Here is an 18,774-nt window from a genome sequence, read left to right as displayed (position 1 = left end):
AGCCTCTCAGCCACAGCAACGAGGATTTTTATTTTAAATACCAACATCGCTATGTTGCCCACGACCCAAGAAGAATTTGTTTTAAAACTATTATTGCACTTGAATACAACAATGTAATATCCACCCCACCACCAACAGGGCTGTACTAATGCCTAAAAACATTTTATAGATTAACAGATCTAACCATTTCAAACAAAGTAACAGATCTGTTTGCTTTGTAAAGACTGTTCCTCAGTTTGGTCCGCTCACCCCACAATTTTATCAGCGGAATAAAATTTTTGTGCCAATACTGGTGATAGATATTATTTAAACTCAATATGTGCCCAGTGGTAACGCGACAATAAATATTCTATTGCGTGAACTTATTTTGCTATTTCAAATATTTTAGCATATATTCGAAAGCAAAGTTAGCAGTTTAAGCTTAAACTGACCATCTGTTTCCGAAAACGTTGCAACATTCTACATTAACTACAGGTACTGGAGCCATTTCCCGCCAAAGTAATCACAATTTTTAGATTTATCACAGAAACCTCAGTATGAAACAGATACAAGCCACAGGTCAACTAATACATACGCTTGATTTTAAATAAACTGTATTAACTTCAAGACTTAGTTAATAAAAAACTGGTAAATTAGGGAACTGGGGAGAAGGTTGCTTAATGTTGTTTAAATGGTTTGCCATTATCAATATGAATCTCAAGTTTATATATATCACGCACACGCACATGCAATATTCAACCATTTGTTATTACTCAGCAAAGCGTACCAATTATTTCGTCATCAGAAATTCCCATGATTCGAAAAGCCTCCATTGTTTCCTGAAACAAATCCTTGTCTTGTTGTCCAGGAATGGTAACGTGACCGTTAGAGACAAATCTGTAGTTATTGTAACCCTCTAACAACAGATCAGCTGTAAATCAAAGACATTCCATACATTAGCATTAGAAAAAGTAGGCAAACTTGTATATAGAATCTTTCATGAGCTCAGGATATCAAATAATGCTCCACAGTTAATGCAATACTGAGGCACTGTCAGTAAACCAAGAGTGAAACCAGTCAACAGTACAATGAAGGTTGAGAATCTCTAGAGGCTCAAAGGAAACTGGTCAATTTTGCAAACACTGAACTAGCAGAATCTAAGAAAGCAACTCAATGTCAAATGATTTAGACAAAATGCTTAAGATGACAAATCAAATTTAATACACTTTTTAAACTGACGTGGAGCTGGAAGGAGTAGAAGTATGTTCCTTCAAGCTTCAAAGTACTTTTCTGGTTGCAACCTAAATCCAAATTAATAATAGAGATGAGAATTAAGAAAGTTCAGAGCAGAGTAGAAGCAATAGAGATAGAGAAGCTAAAAAAGAAAAAGAGACTGGCAGCTAACAATAGGAATTCCAAAGGTTTTCTACAGGCATACAACTATGAAAAGGAAGGATGGGGCTAATTAAGCAAGACGTGACGTGGCTGAGATATTAATTTGGGTATTTTTCATTGGCATTATCTCCTTTCTAAGTGAGGACCAAAGTCATGGCAAAAGAGAAGGGAATTGAGATACTGGTTGGACTAAGTATTGACTTAGAGGAAGGTTTATAAAGGTTGACTGTACTTAAAATAAATCAGGACTAGATCAGTTGCATTCTTGGGTATTGTGGGAAGTAAGGGTGGAGATTGCAGAGGCACTGGCTGTAATCTAACATTTCTGAGGTAATGTGGTGCTGTCAAAGGACTAGAGAATTGCAAATGATACAGCTTGTTCAAAAAGGGTGAAAATATAAGCCTACCAATTACAGATCTATCAGTTTAACCTCTGTGGTGGAAATGCTTTTAGAAATGGTAATCCAAGAACAAAAGCATTCACTTGAACCAACGTGGATTAGTTAAGGAAAGCCAGCACGGATTTCCTAAAGGAAACTGATGTTTAACTAACTGGTTGATTTTTCTGATGGGGTAACAGAGGACTGGTATGATAATTATCCTCACAGTCCCCACACTTCCGTGGTTTCTCTCCAGTGTGACTGCTTTTTATCTTGAAAGGCCAGGTGATTGGCTGAAGCCTCGTCCACACTCAACACATATACAGTTTCTCTCCAGCATGAGCAGTGCTTTTTCCTTCCAGATATATTCAGGTTTTGATAAACTGCTAACTCCGTTAGGCTGTGATGTGAAATTCAGTTGGAGTTTTCCCGACAAATCCTAAAACCCCACTAGATGACGGTGCACGTGGATTTCCAAAAGATGTTTGATAAAGTGCCACGTAACAGGCTTGTCAGCAAAGTTGAAGGCCATTGACTAAAAAAGTGGCAGCATGGACACAAAATTGGATAAGTGGCCTGAAACAGTAGTGCTGAATGTCTATTTATCAAGCTAGGTGAAGGAATATAGTGGGGTTAGCCAGTGGTCAGTATTAGGATCTCTGTTTTTTTGATCTACCTTGACAATCCAGACTTGGGTTGCAGGACTAATTCCAACATTTGTGTATGACAAAATAGGAAGCAGCGTGAACCATGGTCTCCAAACTTCAGGAAAGACTTAAAACAATTGGAGAGAGTCCAGAATAGAGTTGCGAGGTCAAATTCTTGAACTTAAAACTGAATTATGAGAAAAGATCACCCACTGTGATTTTATCCTCTTAAAAGGTGGGTGGGAAATCTTAAAGGGTTTAAAAACACTCTTAGGCACAGAGAATTTTAATCCAGGAAAGTCTTGCTAGAGATGGTACTCCAAGACTTGGAATAATTTGAAGTTTATAATGCAGACCAAACTAAATTTAGGCAACTCTATAGAAGAGACAATGGGCTTGAAACATTAACTGTGTTTCTCTTTCCACAGAAGTTGCCAGACATGCTGAGTTAATACAACATTTTCTGTTTTTATAATCTATAGAGAAGATTTAATGGAATGGTTACAGGATTAGGGATTTCAGTTACATGAATAGATTGAAGAACAAATTTAGAGATTTGACAGAGGCTTGCGGGATCTGGACAGAATAGATAACAGAAACTCTTCCCATTGGCATAAGGGCTGAGAGAACCAGAGGACAAAAGAAGCAACTGTGACACGAGAAAAACTTATTTTTCTTAAACCAAGTGATTAGGATCCTGAACACACTGCCTGTGAGAGTGGCAGATTCAATCGTAGCTTTCAAAAAGGAATTCAATAACGATCTGAAAAGTAAAAGATTTGCAGGGCTACGGGGAAAATGTGGGCAGTTGGACCAGCTGATTTGCTCTTGCAGAGAGCCAGGCCAGACACAATGGGTCAAATGGCTTTCACCTGTATTATAACCATTCTATGGTTCTACACTCAAAATTATATAGTGCTCTGGTGAGAGACTGCAAAGAGATTAAGCTTGAAAGAAAATGAACTTGAGATATGCAAGGAAGCAGTATCGAAAACACAGATCTGGAACATTACAGAAGGAAATTGATTTAAATTCAAGAATAGTTGTAAACATTAAGATTGCAAATGAGGAAACTTTTGTTCATTCTAAAAATTATAAATACTTGGAATCAATTTATGGGCGAGATAGTAAATAATTACATGGCTTTTGCATTTAAGAAATATTTTGACATGATGCAAGTACTGCAAACTGATTTAAACAAAGATTGGCAGACACCCTCCTTGTCATCTGCATCTTTCCTTTGAAATTATTCCATGTGCAAACTTACTTTTCAAGTGTTCTCCAGCACCAGAAAGTAGGTAGTAAAATATATGGAAGGTACGTTCATCTTTGGCTTGACGTATGGCGCGAGACTTTTCCAACAGATCTGGAAGTTGGTGGTTAAAGAGACTTCACTGCAAGAGTAGTACGTAATGATCTGAACGGCAAAGTCATATTTCAACTGCTCTCAGCAGTCGAGTAGCAACAAAAGTTAAAAATGGTAGCAAAGTAGAGTTTAATTTCATTTTGTCATAGAGTTAATTACTTTAATATGCATAAATTCTACCCTCTTAGGAGAAGAAGTGTGTAGAAATCAAGTTTTAAAATAAATTATTCTCCAATTTATTCTCCAAGATCTACAGGAATATGATCTAGGCTAACAAAACTATTGAAAAAAGAGTCATTTGATATGTAACAGTTATCTAGGTCCCAATTCTAGAGTTGGATTGAACAATTTTTTTAATCTTAAAACTTCCCTTTAAGTCTTCAAGTAGGAAATAATCTCATTTCATTTCAAAGGCTTCAAACCACTATTTACTGCATTGAGAGATGTATTGTTTTGCGGAACAGACAAGATAATGAACTGCAGAACAAAAGACATGGTTCATTCATCAAATCTCATAAGGCCTGTTTCAAGAACTGACCCTGCCCTTGTATTCCATTCTTCAATTTTATATAATTAAAATCTCCTGTAACTACTTAACTCTTTTCCTGATGTATTGAATAACTATCAATTTTCTCTCATCAGCCGCAGTAGTTACTTACAATCGCCGATTAATTTCCTTCCCTTACGTTCCCATTTCCATTTAAGTTAATTCCGATCTTCCACCATTTGAGTGATTGTTTCTTCATAATTGGTAAATGCTAGCCTTTTTCTCATTCTTGCCTTTTACTTCACTAAATGCAAGCACTACTTTTTAAAATTAATTCCAGATCAATTTTCTGATTTTAAGATTAGATTTTCCAGCAATGAGTTATAATGGAGTAAAGTAATAACCAATTTAGCTAATAAAAAAGGATTCTTTTCTGCTTCCACCACCAGACCCCCTTTTTTGTCTGATGTACCTAATGGTATCAATAGGCAACTCAAAAATTCTACTGAACGACAGGAATAATTTCCATGCCAACATTTCAAAATGTTGGGGCTGAGAATAAAACTTCAAATCCTAGATAAGCAAAGGCATGTCAAATTTCACAACATCAAATCAAGTTATATTGGGCAATGTATTAACATGTTCACATTCCATTTCAAGTAACCCTGTTAAGGCAAGCTTGTGTAGTGAAGAATGCTTTTGTGGCTTTTCATAGCACTAAAGGATACAAGTTTCAATATTGGCTCCAACAATGTAGCCATTCACATCAAAGTTGATTCGAATAAATTTTCCCTGTATTAAAAATAAGTTAAACAAAATTACAAGTTAAACACTCGTAAGAAAATAGACACATTGAATAGAAATTATTTTGTTCTTCTAAACTTCAAGGAGCAACAGTAGTTCTGTTTTCATTCAACACATTTGTAACAAAGGGTGTTTTGAAACCAAAAAAAATTATACAACCAGTTATAAATTAATTATTTAGCAGCTTAACGTAAGGAAGCTGGTGACTTAATAATCATGTCACTGGACTAGCAATCCGAAGCCTCACTGCTCTGGGGAACTAAGTTCAAATCCCACCACAGCAGCAGGTGGAAAATAAATTCAGTTAATAAATTTACAATTGAAAGTTAGTCCCTTTATTGGTGATCATGATAATAGTTGTAAAAACCCATCTGATTCACTAATGTTCTTTAGGGAAGAAAAATCTGCCATCTACCCAGTCTGTGATTCCAGACCAATGTCAGTAACTTCTAACAGCTCTCTGAAATGCTTAGCAAGACACACTGTTCATGGACAATTAAGGATGGGCAGCAAATGCTGACCTTGCCAGTATCACCCATATCCCAGAAAATCATTTTCAAAAATCCAGGGACATGTTGCAGTTCACCAGTTTTAACAGGCATTATTTTTCTTTACTCACAAATCGCGAAGAGTTGTCATTTTTCACAGTTTTTGCATTGCCGAAGGCTTCGAGGATAGGGTTGGCTTGGAGCAGTTGCCTCTCAAGCTCTCCCTGCAATCACAGCAGTACTTCGATTAGTTATTGGAATATGTGCTTTGCAAACAGAACTGGATAGATAATTGAGAGGACTTTGAAGTATTGTTTACAGATTAGCAGAAGACTTTGATGCAACATCAAAAACTTTACAAGTAACAGCTGGTTGCCATGAGGGTACAAATATATGCTTTTGGTCACCCTGAAATGTAACGCAAACATATTTATCCGGTAATAGAGTATTTTCCCAGACAGACCATCTGGAAAAAGTCAAGAATTTTTCTTATTCATAAGAAACAACAACAAAACTGTAGGTGGCACAAGCACCATTTAATCTAAAAACAACAAGCCGATAATTTCTTCAAGGCAACTTTTCCAAAGTGGCTTGCTATCAGGGAATGGAGGGATGAGGTGGGGGGGGGGGGGGGGGGGGGGGGGGGAGACAAAGAAAATAAAGACTAAATGGTCATAATTAGACATTAGTCAATTTCCTGCCATGAGAACTATCCTTAAAAATCTCCTCCCTTCCACTAGATGGATCTGCAACAGCAAATGTCCAAGATTAAAGCAGGTTGATCAGGGGCCTAAAAAGTAAGCGACAGAACAAAATGTGAACAGACTTAATTGTTGAACAGCAAGGTTCTGCCTTGTACCATGCTACAGGCATGTACCAAGACATTTTCTATATCAAAACAAAATGGAAGAGTTACTTTGCATTGTTTAATGAGTTCAAAAAGTTCCGTCCTTCATGACAAATCTACACAATTTTTTGAAGATATTTGTAACATCAAGGTCCAAAGCTCTGATCAATTACTTGAAAGGCCTATAGGACTTCCACTTACCATCACCCTTCGACAATTCATGCATACATATACCATTTTACACTTAGTCACAACCAGAAACAACGGCACCTAACAATATCACATTTAAAGACGCCACGTGTTCACTAAGCACACTGTTACTTATTATTCCTCATCTTAGCAAGGGAAACAAGTAACCACAGATTTTTGCAACTGGCAAAATGTTGATACAAGTTTAATTTGGCTCCAGAGAATATTTGTTCTCAATAATCCAGCATATTCGCAAGAATATCCACAGATTGAGTGATGAGATCAGGTGCATACAAGTTTTTCAACTCCCATTTAAAATGGGGTAAATTGAGATATACATAAAAGCTTCTTCAATTGGAGCACTAATGTACTTGCTTGATGGATATTAAAAGGGCTTCCTTGATCCATGCCAAGAAATATTCTTAATGAAAAAATTGGCAGCCTCCTCACAACAGGGAAGCACTGGGATTCAGATGCTTGTCTTCACTCGGTTTCCTTAAATACAGCACCAATTGCCATTTAAGACTGTTTGTGGGTAAATGGAAAATTATGAATATGACCTAGGGTTTCAACATGGGTTACCACACTAAGAAACCAACATAGCTGCTTAATTTGAACCATGCCATTTTCACATATTTCTGATATGCGCACTGAAGAACACTGACTAATGATCAATTTCACCTTTTATAACACTGTTAGAATAGGTCAGTAGCTTTCTTTAGCATTAGTGCCAAGTTAGGCAAGTGACAAGCAAGACATGGAAACTGCTCAGTCTAATAGAGCTGAAAAGTATCCTTGTTTAAATAAGCCCAAAAACTAATTCTTTTTTCTCTAGTGGAATAAATTTGCAGAAATGAAATTTTGACATTTGGAAGCAAATAATGCCATATAATTAGAAGCATTACAGTTCAGATGCAAAATCATTTTCCACAACAAAATTACTTCATCTGAATTGGTAATTATATCAATTGAGGTTCCAAGTACCTTTCCAGCTCTACAATGCTGAATGAGACTTGAGTTTTACATAAAGATGTGCACATGACTAACAGCACATGGTTAGAAGTGCCACAAAGTTGTATTTTGGACAAATCGTTGCACATATTTGTAGCAAGACTGGTATTCACTATATGACAAACCTAGCCTGACACAGAGCACTCAAGTTTCAGTTAACACCAAAATTCTTAACGATTTCCATTTCTTTGGAGGAATGGATTTAAAAGCTGAAGAGCTAGAAGTTAAGGAATTTTTAAAAATTCACATTTCCACTTTGAAAAGGTCGTCAGGAACCAATGAAACCTCTGGAAGAAACTAAAATACTATGATCCTATATTGTGTTACGCATTATTGGTGCTTAAATAGATCAATTGAGAGCTAATTATTGAACAGACTTTTGTCTTGGAGCAACTGAAAAGTAGTTGATCAATATTAATTTGACAACATAAATTTGAACTTAAACAAGCATAATTAGATTATTAAATGGACGGATAAACTCAATAATTTGAAGGATTTACACTGGAGATGCCCACAATCTTACTTCCCATTTAAAAAGTGAGGAAAAATAACCCTTTCCTGACCAGAAGGCACCAGTTTTTAAAAATAGACAATTTGACTGCAGTTGCACCAAAAGATAAGAAAGCAATATACTGGATTTTTTTTTGAAAAGGAAAATGTTTTCAATAGAAAACTTTTTCATTGGGTGCCCACAGTTATATTAATTAACCAACCTAATTTACGTATCTATATAATGGAATTACAATTTAAACAAATAGGTCAATGTTAAAATCACAAGTCACGAAGCTGAGGAATGACATTTACATTTGTTAGGAAATGCCTAATTTCGATACAGATACACAATTTCACAATGTGGTACTGGTTTCCATAATTTCAAACTGTGCGGAAGGTTGATGGTTGAATGATGGTTTTGAAAACTGGGTGCCAGAGAGCTCCCAGTCAAGTTTCTAGACTGGAAAGGGTTAGATACTCTCAGGATAAGCTGCTTTCCATTTGAGTTATTAAATGCCCTGTTATGAATAATCTCAAATTCTAACAAAAGTTTCAAGATACATTTACACCACCTTTACACCCAAAGCATGCAACATAAACAATATACAGATCTGAGCTGTAACTTGCTCCCCAAAACCATCTAAAATACCTGGACATTTTGCCAGCAAAATGACTAAGCTTGTAGACATTTATTGTTGCAGTGACGTCCAGAACCACAGTGCCAATATTAATTAGGACTAGGATTTAAAATTGGACTAAACAAAATTTTACTAATCATTTTTATTTTCTGGCGGCAATAAGATCATTGTAGGAACTGGATACCAGTTCAGACCAAAATTTATAGCTGGACAATCACTGCAGAATTTAACCTGCATTGAATATCATTTTACCTAGTTCCACTGCTTCAGCAGAAAATGCATGTTAACAGGAACAAACTATCACATTTTTCCAATGTCAACAGTTTGCTCAATCAGGGAGCAGTTCACATCCTGGAAAAGAGATCTTGTTAATCCAGAAATCAATTTCAAAAACCAATTAAAGACCACTCCCCAAACAGCTATCAGATCTGTATATAAACGCATAAAAAGTGCAGAATATGCGAATCAAATTATAATAACCCACTCACGTATGCTAACACCGTAGACTGCTGCAAATGTTGAAGGGGGAAAGTGTTATCAATGGCATGCAAAAATCTGTAAGAATTCTTCAAGCATTTACTTTGTTAAAGGGACTTAACAGCCTGAAAGGCAGTACGAAATGTTATGCTACAATAGATTCAAAATTACAATTTAAGTAGGGTAATTTTTTAAAAGGAAACAGGGCAATTATAATCAATATAGAGACTGATCACAATGTTTAGTATTGTATGTTTCAAATGAATTCCACACAGATTAAAAAGGATTTATTATAAATAATGACCAGTGACTCTATTCTGATGAATAATATCGAGTAGCATACTAAGACAAAGGGCACTTACTTGTTCCTTTCTAGATTTATGCGATGAAGCAACATGAGCTAAGTACTGAATCACTTTCTTGGTGTTTTCTGTCTTACCAGCACCAGACTCTCCACTGTAAAGAAATACATTTATATTTTAATAGTTTCAAAGTGCTTCACCTAGTCTAATGAAAAGATACTATCTCAAAAATAATTAAGTTATCCATAATTTAGACTAACCCCTTAATTAAAAATATATTTTTGGTATGTGGCAGTAATATCAATTCATCTTTGAGAAATACAAAATAATTCAAAAGAAATAAACATTTCATGGAATTGAAGACAAAATTGCAGAACAAAAGAAAATTAAGCACAGGAACATGCCCTTTGGCCTTCCAAGCCTGCACCAACCACATTGCCCCTCTGAACTAAAGCCCCTTACCCTTTCAGGGGCCATATCCCTCTTCTGTCCAGATGCCCCTTAAAAGTTACCATCACGTCTACTTCTATTACATCCCCCGACAGCAAGTTCCAGGCACCCACCACATTCTGTGCAAGAAGTGTGCCTCATACAACTCCTTTAAACCTTGCCCCTCGCACCTTAAATCTATGCCCCCTAGTAACTGACTATTCCACCCTGTCCATGCCCCTCAATCTTGTAGAATTTTATCAGGTCACCCCTCAACCTCCATCATTCCAGTGATAACAAGCCAAGTTTTCTTCATCCTCGTAGCTGACATCCATTATACCAGGCAGCATCTTGGTAAATCTTTTCTGTATCCTCTCCAAAGCCTCCACATCTTTCTGGTAGCATGGCAACCAGAATTGAACTTTATTCCAAGTGCGGCCTAACTAAGGTTCTATAAAGCTGCAACGTGTCTTGCCAATTTTTCAACTCAGTGCCCCAGCCAATGAAGGCGAGCAGGTCATATGCCTTCTTGATTTGAAAAATTAACTTCACATACAGGTTAGCACATTGATTGCAAAATTATATTTGTTCAGTGACTGCACAATCAAGACTTATAAATTAAGGAACGCAGGAAAAATGTTAAACAGTAGCATGTACATGGAACCAATTACTTTCAGATGGTGGAACAAGAAACCTTAATAGGTTCCAAATATAAATTCAACTACTATTCTTAATTGTTTATTAATTGGCTGCTTGATTATAATAAGGATGCACACTCACTGAATATTCACTTGTGCCCATATAGTTTGGATGTATGTGTTTGTAACGTGTGTCTCTATAAATAGATGCGTGTAAAGATTAGACTCCAATTCTATCCTTCACCACCTGGCTATCTAGTGTGCAACACATCAATAAAATGTAAATCAGGATAAATTTGAATATTGATAGATGAACCAAAGGCTTGTTTTTAATATGCTTTCATGGTATGTGGGTCAGTGACAAAGCATTTGTTGTCATCCTTATTTCCTTTTGAACCAGGTGATTGCTAGGCCATTTCAGAAGACACAAGAGTCGATCTCACTGCTGAGATTCTGGAGTCACACGTAGACCAGACCTGATAAGGATGGCAAATATCCTACCTAAAAGACATTAGTGAATCAGATGGATTTTAAAGATAATCCAGTTGTTTAACTGATTAGCTTTCCGTTCCACATTTTTATTAATTGAATTTAAATTCCACCAGCTAATATGGAATCTGAACCTGTCCCCAGGAAGCCAGCCTGGGTCTCTGGATTACTAGTCAGGGTGATATTACCACTATGCCACAATATCCCCAGACCAAAAAGAGTGTCACTATGTAAATTTACTCAGTAGTTCAAGTCTAATACAGGGTCTGATATGATAGAACTTGTGTCAGACCTGGTAATCCAGACTCGAAACGTTAGTTGTTGTGACACCACAAATACTGTCAAACCTGCTGAGATTTTCCAGCATTTTCTATTTTTATTTCAGATTTCAGCATCTGCAGTAATTACAGACGGTCTTCTGTTTGTTATCTTAGGCTCCATCAGAAACATAACTTACAGAACAAAGATCTTGGGGAACATGTTCATAACTCCTTGAAAGTGGAGTCACAGGTGGACAGAGTGATGATGGCAGCATTCAGCATGCTTAGTTTCATTAGTCAGAAAATGAATATAGGAGTTGGGATGTCTTGTTGAAGTTGTACAAAACATTGGTGAGGCCACACTTGGAATCTGGTCACCCTATTATAGAAAAGATATTAAACTAGAAAGAGTGCAGACAAGATTTACTAGGGTGCTACCAGGATTTGATGGTTTGAGTTATAAGGAGAATGGATAGACTGAGCCTTTTTTCTCTGGAGCATAGAGGGCTGAGGGTTGATCTTATAGAGGTTTATAAAACGAGAAGCATGCATCAGCTAGATAATCATCATCATCTTCTCCCAAAGGTAGGAGTCTAAAAACTAGAGGGCATTGATTTAAGGTGGGAGGAAAGATATAAAAAGGGCCCGGGGCAGTTTTTTCACAGATGATGTTGAGCATCTGAAACAAGTTGCCAGAGGTAGTAGTAGAGGCGGGTACAATTTTGTCTTTTTAAAGGCATTTAAACAGTTACATGGGTAAGATAGGTATAGAGGGATAAGGGCCAAATGCAGGCAATTGGAACTAGCTTAAGGGTTTTAAAGAAGAGCAGCATGGACAAGTTGGACTGAAGGGCCTGTTTCCATGCTGTAAATCTGACTCTATACTACTTCTCATAGGAACATAGGAATTAGGAGCAAAAGTAGGAAAGTTCAGCCCTCCAAGCCTGCTCCACCATTCAATCATATCATGGCTGATCTCTCGCCAGTTTCAAATCTACCTCCCCACCTGTCCCCTATATGCTTCTTTCCATTTTTTAGAAATATGTCTACCTCCCTCTTGAAGCCAATGATTCCGATTCCACCGCACTATGGGGCAGTGAGTTCCACAAATTCACCACCCTCAGAAGTAGTTGCTCCTCATCTCATTGTTAAATCTACTGCCTCACAATCTATACCTGTGACCTTAGTTCTAGATTGCCCCCAAAAGAGGAAACATTTGGTTTACATTTACTTTATCAATCCCTTTTAAAATTTTATATATCTCGATCAGATCCACTCTCATCCTAAACTCCAGGAAGTACAAGGCCAAACTGTTTAACCTCTCTTCACTACATCAACCCCTTCATCCCCAAAATCAATCTGGTGAACTTCCTCTGAACTGCTTTGATGCCACCAAATCCTTACTCAAATAAGGAGACCAAAACTGGATACAATATTCCAGATGTCATCTCACTAACACCCCTTACAAGTGCAACAACACTTCTGTGCCTTTATACTCCAGTCCCTTTACAATAAATGCCAACATCTCATTTGCCATTTTTATTACATGCAGCAGCTGCACATTGACTTTCTGCAATTCATGAACATAGATACTCCAATCCCCCTGCCCAGACACATTTTGAATCTGCTTTCCATTTAGGTAATAATTTGCATTTTTTTTTCTGCCATGGATAACCTTACCCATATTATCTCATGACTAAAAATTATACTCCTAAAATGAGCTAAAATCTGCCTGCTAGGGAAGTCCAAGATAAAGATGATGAAGGTGGCCATAGAAGTCTCAAATACAACTACATAGTTGAAGGCCCTTTGGACAACTGGATTAGATCACAAATATAAAAATTACAAGGTCTCGGGGGGGAAAATTTATAGGGTACTCCTGGTGATTCCTGCAAGGGGGCAACTGTGGTAATCGCTCAGATGCACAACGTGGGCTTTAAGAGAGCCATTGTAGAGGAAGTGAGGCTGAATTTGGTTCAGTCAAGAATAATGGGTCCGATGGTTGCGCTCTTCCAGAAGCTCCAGCCACTCTGTCCACACCTCTCAATCTTGTAGACTTCTATCAGGTCTTCCCTCAACCTCTGTCATTCCAGTGAAAACAAACCAAGTTTCTCCAACCTCTCCTCATAGCTAATGCCCTCCATACAGGCAACATCCTGGTTAAATCTTTTCTGTACCCTCTCTAAAGCCTCCACATTCTTCTGGTGGTGTAGTGACCAGGATTGAACACTATATCCCAAGTGCGGCCTCACTAAGGTTCTATAAAGTGTCAACATACTTGCCAATTTTTAAACTCAATACCCTGGCCAATGGAGGCAAGTATGCTGTATGCCTTCATATAACATTGCCTTTCTGTACATACCTAGAATAAAAAGGCTTCTTAATTCAAGTCTTGTCCTACAATACCAACGAGTTGCCCAGTGGTGCCTTGGATCATTTTACTGCTTTTTAACTTTCCTGTCAAAAAGCTTTACGAAGCACATATTTGTTACGTTCAGTTTAATCTTCAAGACCAGATTATTGCCAAATGTTATAATCCTCAACTTTAAATCTACATTGACGATTCTTCCTCAGATCCAAAAACAACCAAATACGGCAACACTGCATGGCTAATATAAGCATATAAGAATTACTCTTTGGAAGTTACTATTGTTTGGAACAATATGTACAAAAGCAAGTTTAGAATAAGGCATTTATGTGGGAATGTGTTAAGAGGTAATACAGTATAATAAATTTTATTTAGTGTAAATTGCATCTTTAGCTGGCAAGATCTGTAGCCTAACTTCACTCCTTCCAAGATAGAAGACTGGAAGAGGCTTCTTAGGAAACTTAATGCAATGAAAGTGTCTTATAATGACCATGCATTGAGATAAAAGCTGAACAAAAGATGACTTACGTGCACAGGATTGACTGGTCTTCACGATCTGAAATGAAACAAACCAACATGTTATTACTGTATTATTTCCACATTTTTAATCTGTTCTCCCATTCTACCTTCAGAGGCAACTCACCTCAATATTGCTGCCAAAAATTATAGGATTCTTAAAGTGGAATCGTTTAGTGCAACCATGTAGAAAGTTTAAAACTCAACAAGCAGTTCTCAGCTTGGCTCTTCAAGCAATTGCCCACAAGTACTTTTCAGAAAATAGTATTAGTTTCTCATCTTAAACTGCCATTTGCTACTCAGATTCTTTTCCAAACATAGATGCATTAAAAAAGTTACTGTGAAAAGGGTATATATTAAAAAGGTCCAAAACCTGCAGATTTTGCAGTGGTTAAATGTAGCTTTTCTCTGATTATCCAGGTAGAAAATAAAAGTTGCAGTATACCCAATTTGCTACAGCATTATTTTTGTCACAGATATTGAGAAACATAATAGGCAAGTAGCACAGTTTAACACAGACCATAGCTAACCCAGAGGTGAAATTCTGTTCGTTATCAAAGATCCTCTCAATCCATGAGCCTACTGGTCAAAAAATGCTTTAAAATTGGACAATTGCAATGTGGATTGAAGGCAAATTGGTGTGGCAAATGGAAAAGGCTATACTGAAACAGAAGTGTGTTCCCACAAAACTGGGAATAAAAAGGTGAGCTTTAACTACATCAAATTGGACCAAAACAAAGTGCTTGATATCTGAAATTGACCTTGGAGTTCTGAAAAGAAAATGCTCCATTCCCCAGCAGTGGTACACTTTTCACCTTGATCAGAATGATGTGCATTTGTGTCAGTGTTCCTTTAAGGTAAATAATTGACATGTATTGCATCTAGATTCTGTCAATTATTAGCAAAAACACAACAGCATCAATTCTGTGGCAGTTTGAGCATGCGTCAAATGCATTGACATCGTAAAACAACTTCCACAATTCCAACTTCAGCTGCTGCAAAAACTACCCCAATTTTCATTATGCGTTTCCTCAGGTACACATTAAAAATAAAAATTCATAAAGGCACTTCTGAGATTGTGATTTATCCCTTGTCCTTCTCATTGACTGCAAAAAGACAGTGAACCAGAAGCTTCTTTGCTGTGTTTCCAGGATGACATGGGCAAATCAGTTGCTCATCTTATAATGGCCCCAAAAAATGACAGTCTTGACAATTATGCTGGAGTGCCAGAGACCACCTTTAATTACTAACGAAGTGCTCATCACTCCTAAAAGGCTGATATTACCTTTACCAAACTTCTCAATATTTTGAATACTATAACATGCCTTGATGATTCTCATTAAAAAAAATACAGCAAATGGTTAACAACTATATTGCTCTTAATTTAAACTCATGGAATTTGTATTATTTAATATTCAAAATTTATCAGCTCTAAATTCCCATTATAAGAACATAAGAAATAGGAGCAGGAGAAGGCCATCTGGCCCCTCGAGCCTGCCCTGCCATTCAATAAGATCATGGCTGATCTGTCGTGGCTCAGTTCCACATTCCCGCCCTCTCCCCATAACCCTTAATCCCCTCTCTTATCAAAAACCCATCAACCCGCGTCTTAAAAATGTTTAGCGAGGCAGCCTCCACCACTTCAACAGGCAGAGAATTCCAGAGATTCACCACCCTTTGAGTGAAGAAATTCTTCCTCAACTCTGTTCTAAACCGCCCCCCCTTTATCTTGAGGCTGTGCCCCTTAGTCCTACTGTCCTTTCTGAGCGGGAAGAGTCTCTCCACCTCTATCCTATCCATCCCATTCATCATCTTATACGTCTCAATGAGATCTCCCCTCATTCTTCTAAACTCTAACGAGTACAAGCCTAATTTATTCAGCCTCTCCTCATAGCTCAACCCCCTCAACTCCGGCATCAGCCTAGTAAACCTCCTCTGCACTCCCTCCAAGGCCAAAATATCCTTACGTAAGTACGGCGCCCAAAACTGCACACAGTACTCCAGCTGCGGCCTCACCAATGCCCTATACAGCCGCAGCAAGACCACCCTACTTTTATATTCAATCCCCCTCGCGATGAAGGCCAGCATCCCATTCGCCTTCCTGACCACCTGCTGCACCTGCAAGCTGGGTTTTTGCAACTCATGCATAAGGATCCCGAGGTCCCTCTGCACCGTCGCCTGCTGCAGTTTTTCTCCACGTAAGTAATAATCCTTCCTACCATTATTCCTACCAAAGTGGACCACCTCGCACTTGCCAACATTAAATTCCATTTGCCAGTTCCTGGCCCATTCGCCCAGCCTATCTAGATCCTTCTGTAGACTCTCCACACCCTCCGCACAATTTGTCGTTCCACCAATCTTGGTGTCATCAGCAAATCGACACCATACACTCGGTTCCCTCCTCCAGATCATCTATATAAATGGTAAATAGCTGAGGCCCCAGCACCGACCCCTGGGGCACTCCACTAGTCACTATCTGCCAATCCGAATAGCACCCATTGACCCCCATTCTCTGTCTCCTATTTGACAACCAGTCCTCTATCCATGCTAACACCCTACCCCCAACTCCATGTCCCCTGTCCTTCTGCAATAACCTCTTGAGGTACCTTGTCAAACACCTTCTGAAAATTAAGACCACACCCACCGGCTCTCCTCTATCCACCGCCCTAGACACATCCTCATAGAACTCCAGTAAATTTGTCAGACACGACTTCCCCTTAATGAAACCGTGCTGCGTCTGCTCTATCAAGCAATTCCCCTCAAGATGCCTCGCTATTTCCTCCTTGATGACGGATTCTAACATTTTACCTACAACAGACGTTAAACTAACAGGCCTATAATTCCCTGCCTTTTGCCTGGCACCCTTCTTAAACAACGGCGTAACATTAGCCGCTTTCCAATCTTCCGGCACTTCCCCGGAATCCAGCAACGTCTGGAAGATAACCAAGGCATCCACTATCACCTCCGCTATTTCTTTCAGAACCCTCGGATGTATTTCATCCGGTCCTGGCGACTTGTCCACAATCAGCCCCTCCAGTCTGTCGAGCACCGCCTCTCTAGTAACAGTAATGTCATTGAGACCCTCCAGTCCTACCACCTTTCCATCGCTAACACCCGGCAAATTATTCACGTCCTCCTCCGTGAAGACAGAAACAAAAAAGTTATTCAAGACCTCAGCCATATCCCCATCCCCTTCCACTAAGTCCCCCTTCTCATCCTCTAAGGGTCCAACGTTCACCCTAGCCAGCCTCTTCCTTTTTATATATTTATAAAAACTCTTGCTATCCTTTTTTATATTAAGCGCTAGCCCAGCTTCATAGTTTCTCCTACCCTTCTTTATCAACCTCTTTGTCAATCTTTGTTGACATTTAAACCTCTCCCAATCCTCTTCTCGCCCACTGCTCTTAGCTACTCTAAACGCCTCCGCTTTTAATTTAACACTTTCCTTCACCTCCTTCGTTATCCACGGCTTATTACCTCTCCTCCTACTGTCCTTTTTGATCATCGGAATAAATTTCTGCTGAGCATCAAGAAAGATCTCCTTAAAGATCCTCCACTGCTCCTCAGCAGACCTACCTTCCAATGCGCTCCCCCAGTCCACATTCGCCAATTCTTCTCTCATCCTACCGTACTCCCCTCTGTTCAAACAAAGGACGCGAGTCCGGGAACCCACTTTCTCCTCCTCCATCTGCACCAGAAATTCCACCATACAATGATCACTCTCCCCAAGAGGACCCTTCACCGCAAGGTCCCTAATTCTACCGGCCTCATTACATAACACCAGATCCAAGATAGCTCACTCCCTCGTCGGCTCCAACACACACTGTTCAAGGAAACTATCCCGGCAGCATTCCAAGAACTCCTCCTCGAGCCCACCGCGTCCAACATGGGTCGACCAATCAATATGCAGATTGAATTCCCCCATAATTACGGCTGTCCCATTCCTGCACACCGCACTTATTTGCGCGTTAACAGCCCGCCCCACCTCCAGATCATTATTCGGGGGCCTATAGACGACACCCACCAGCGTCTTCCTCCCTTTGCTGTTCCTAATCTCTACCCACAACGATTCCACGTTCTGTTCTTTGTTTCTATATCATCCCTTGCTACCATCCTGATGCTATCCTTAATCAGCAGAGCTACGCCCCCCCCCCCCCCTTTTTCCTCCCGCCTATCCTTCACCCACAAGTTTTCAGGGTTTACCCCTTCATCAGGTGAGTGGAGTGTTCTGGTCTCAAACAGAGCATATACAAGGCACACACAGTTTACAGAATACTGATTAGAATGCAAGTGTTTACAGCTAACCTGCTATTCAATTCTTAAAAATGCAGACAATGTGAATGGAGATAGCATCAGGCACAGGGTAAAGAGATGAGAGACTTCTTACTACTTTTATAAAAAACATACATCCAATTCAGCATCCCCTTTTCTACTTCAGGTACCCTGGCTAACTTCTGACCCCAACACACAAACACAATGGGAATAGGGTATCAAGTTTAGATTGGTTAAGAACTTAAGATTAAGCCAACTTTATAATGGAAGCTCAATTTTTAAAACATAACTCCACTTGCA

At 38.8% G+C, this 18,774-nt stretch overlaps 1 protein-coding gene across 2 annotated transcripts in view; it reads right to left on the bottom strand.

Moving 5' to 3' along the window:
* The window catches only part of LOC145361797 (myosin-9-like), a 158,990-nt gene that overhangs the window by 73,300 nt on the left and 66,916 nt on the right, over positions 1-18,774 (bottom strand). The window contains exons 4-10 of one of the 2 annotated variants that reach the window (XM_080217776.1): positions 14,215-14,242; positions 9,563-9,656; positions 9,212-9,232; positions 5,678-5,770; positions 4,983-5,046; positions 3,669-3,767; positions 767-910 (exon numbers count right to left, since the gene is read on the bottom strand). In XM_080217776.1, coding sequence (XP_080073902.1) covers positions 767-910; positions 3,669-3,767; positions 4,983-5,046; positions 5,678-5,770; positions 9,212-9,232; positions 9,563-9,656; positions 14,215-14,242 — 543 coding nt within the window. The remainder of the gene's footprint in view (positions 1-766; positions 911-3,668; positions 3,768-4,982; positions 5,047-5,677; positions 5,771-9,211; positions 9,233-9,562; positions 9,657-14,214; positions 14,243-18,774) is intronic. The other variant, XM_080217777.1, reaches the window with a different exon arrangement.

The sequence above is a fragment of the Carcharhinus amblyrhynchos genome, chromosome 35 (assembly GCF_965287045.1).
Source record: "Carcharhinus amblyrhynchos chromosome 35, sCarAmb.v2.hapA, whole genome shotgun sequence".
NCBI classification, from domain to species: domain Eukaryota; kingdom Metazoa; phylum Chordata; class Chondrichthyes; order Carcharhiniformes; family Carcharhinidae; genus Carcharhinus; species Carcharhinus amblyrhynchos.
This window is presented reverse-complemented; position numbering and strand designations above follow the sequence as displayed.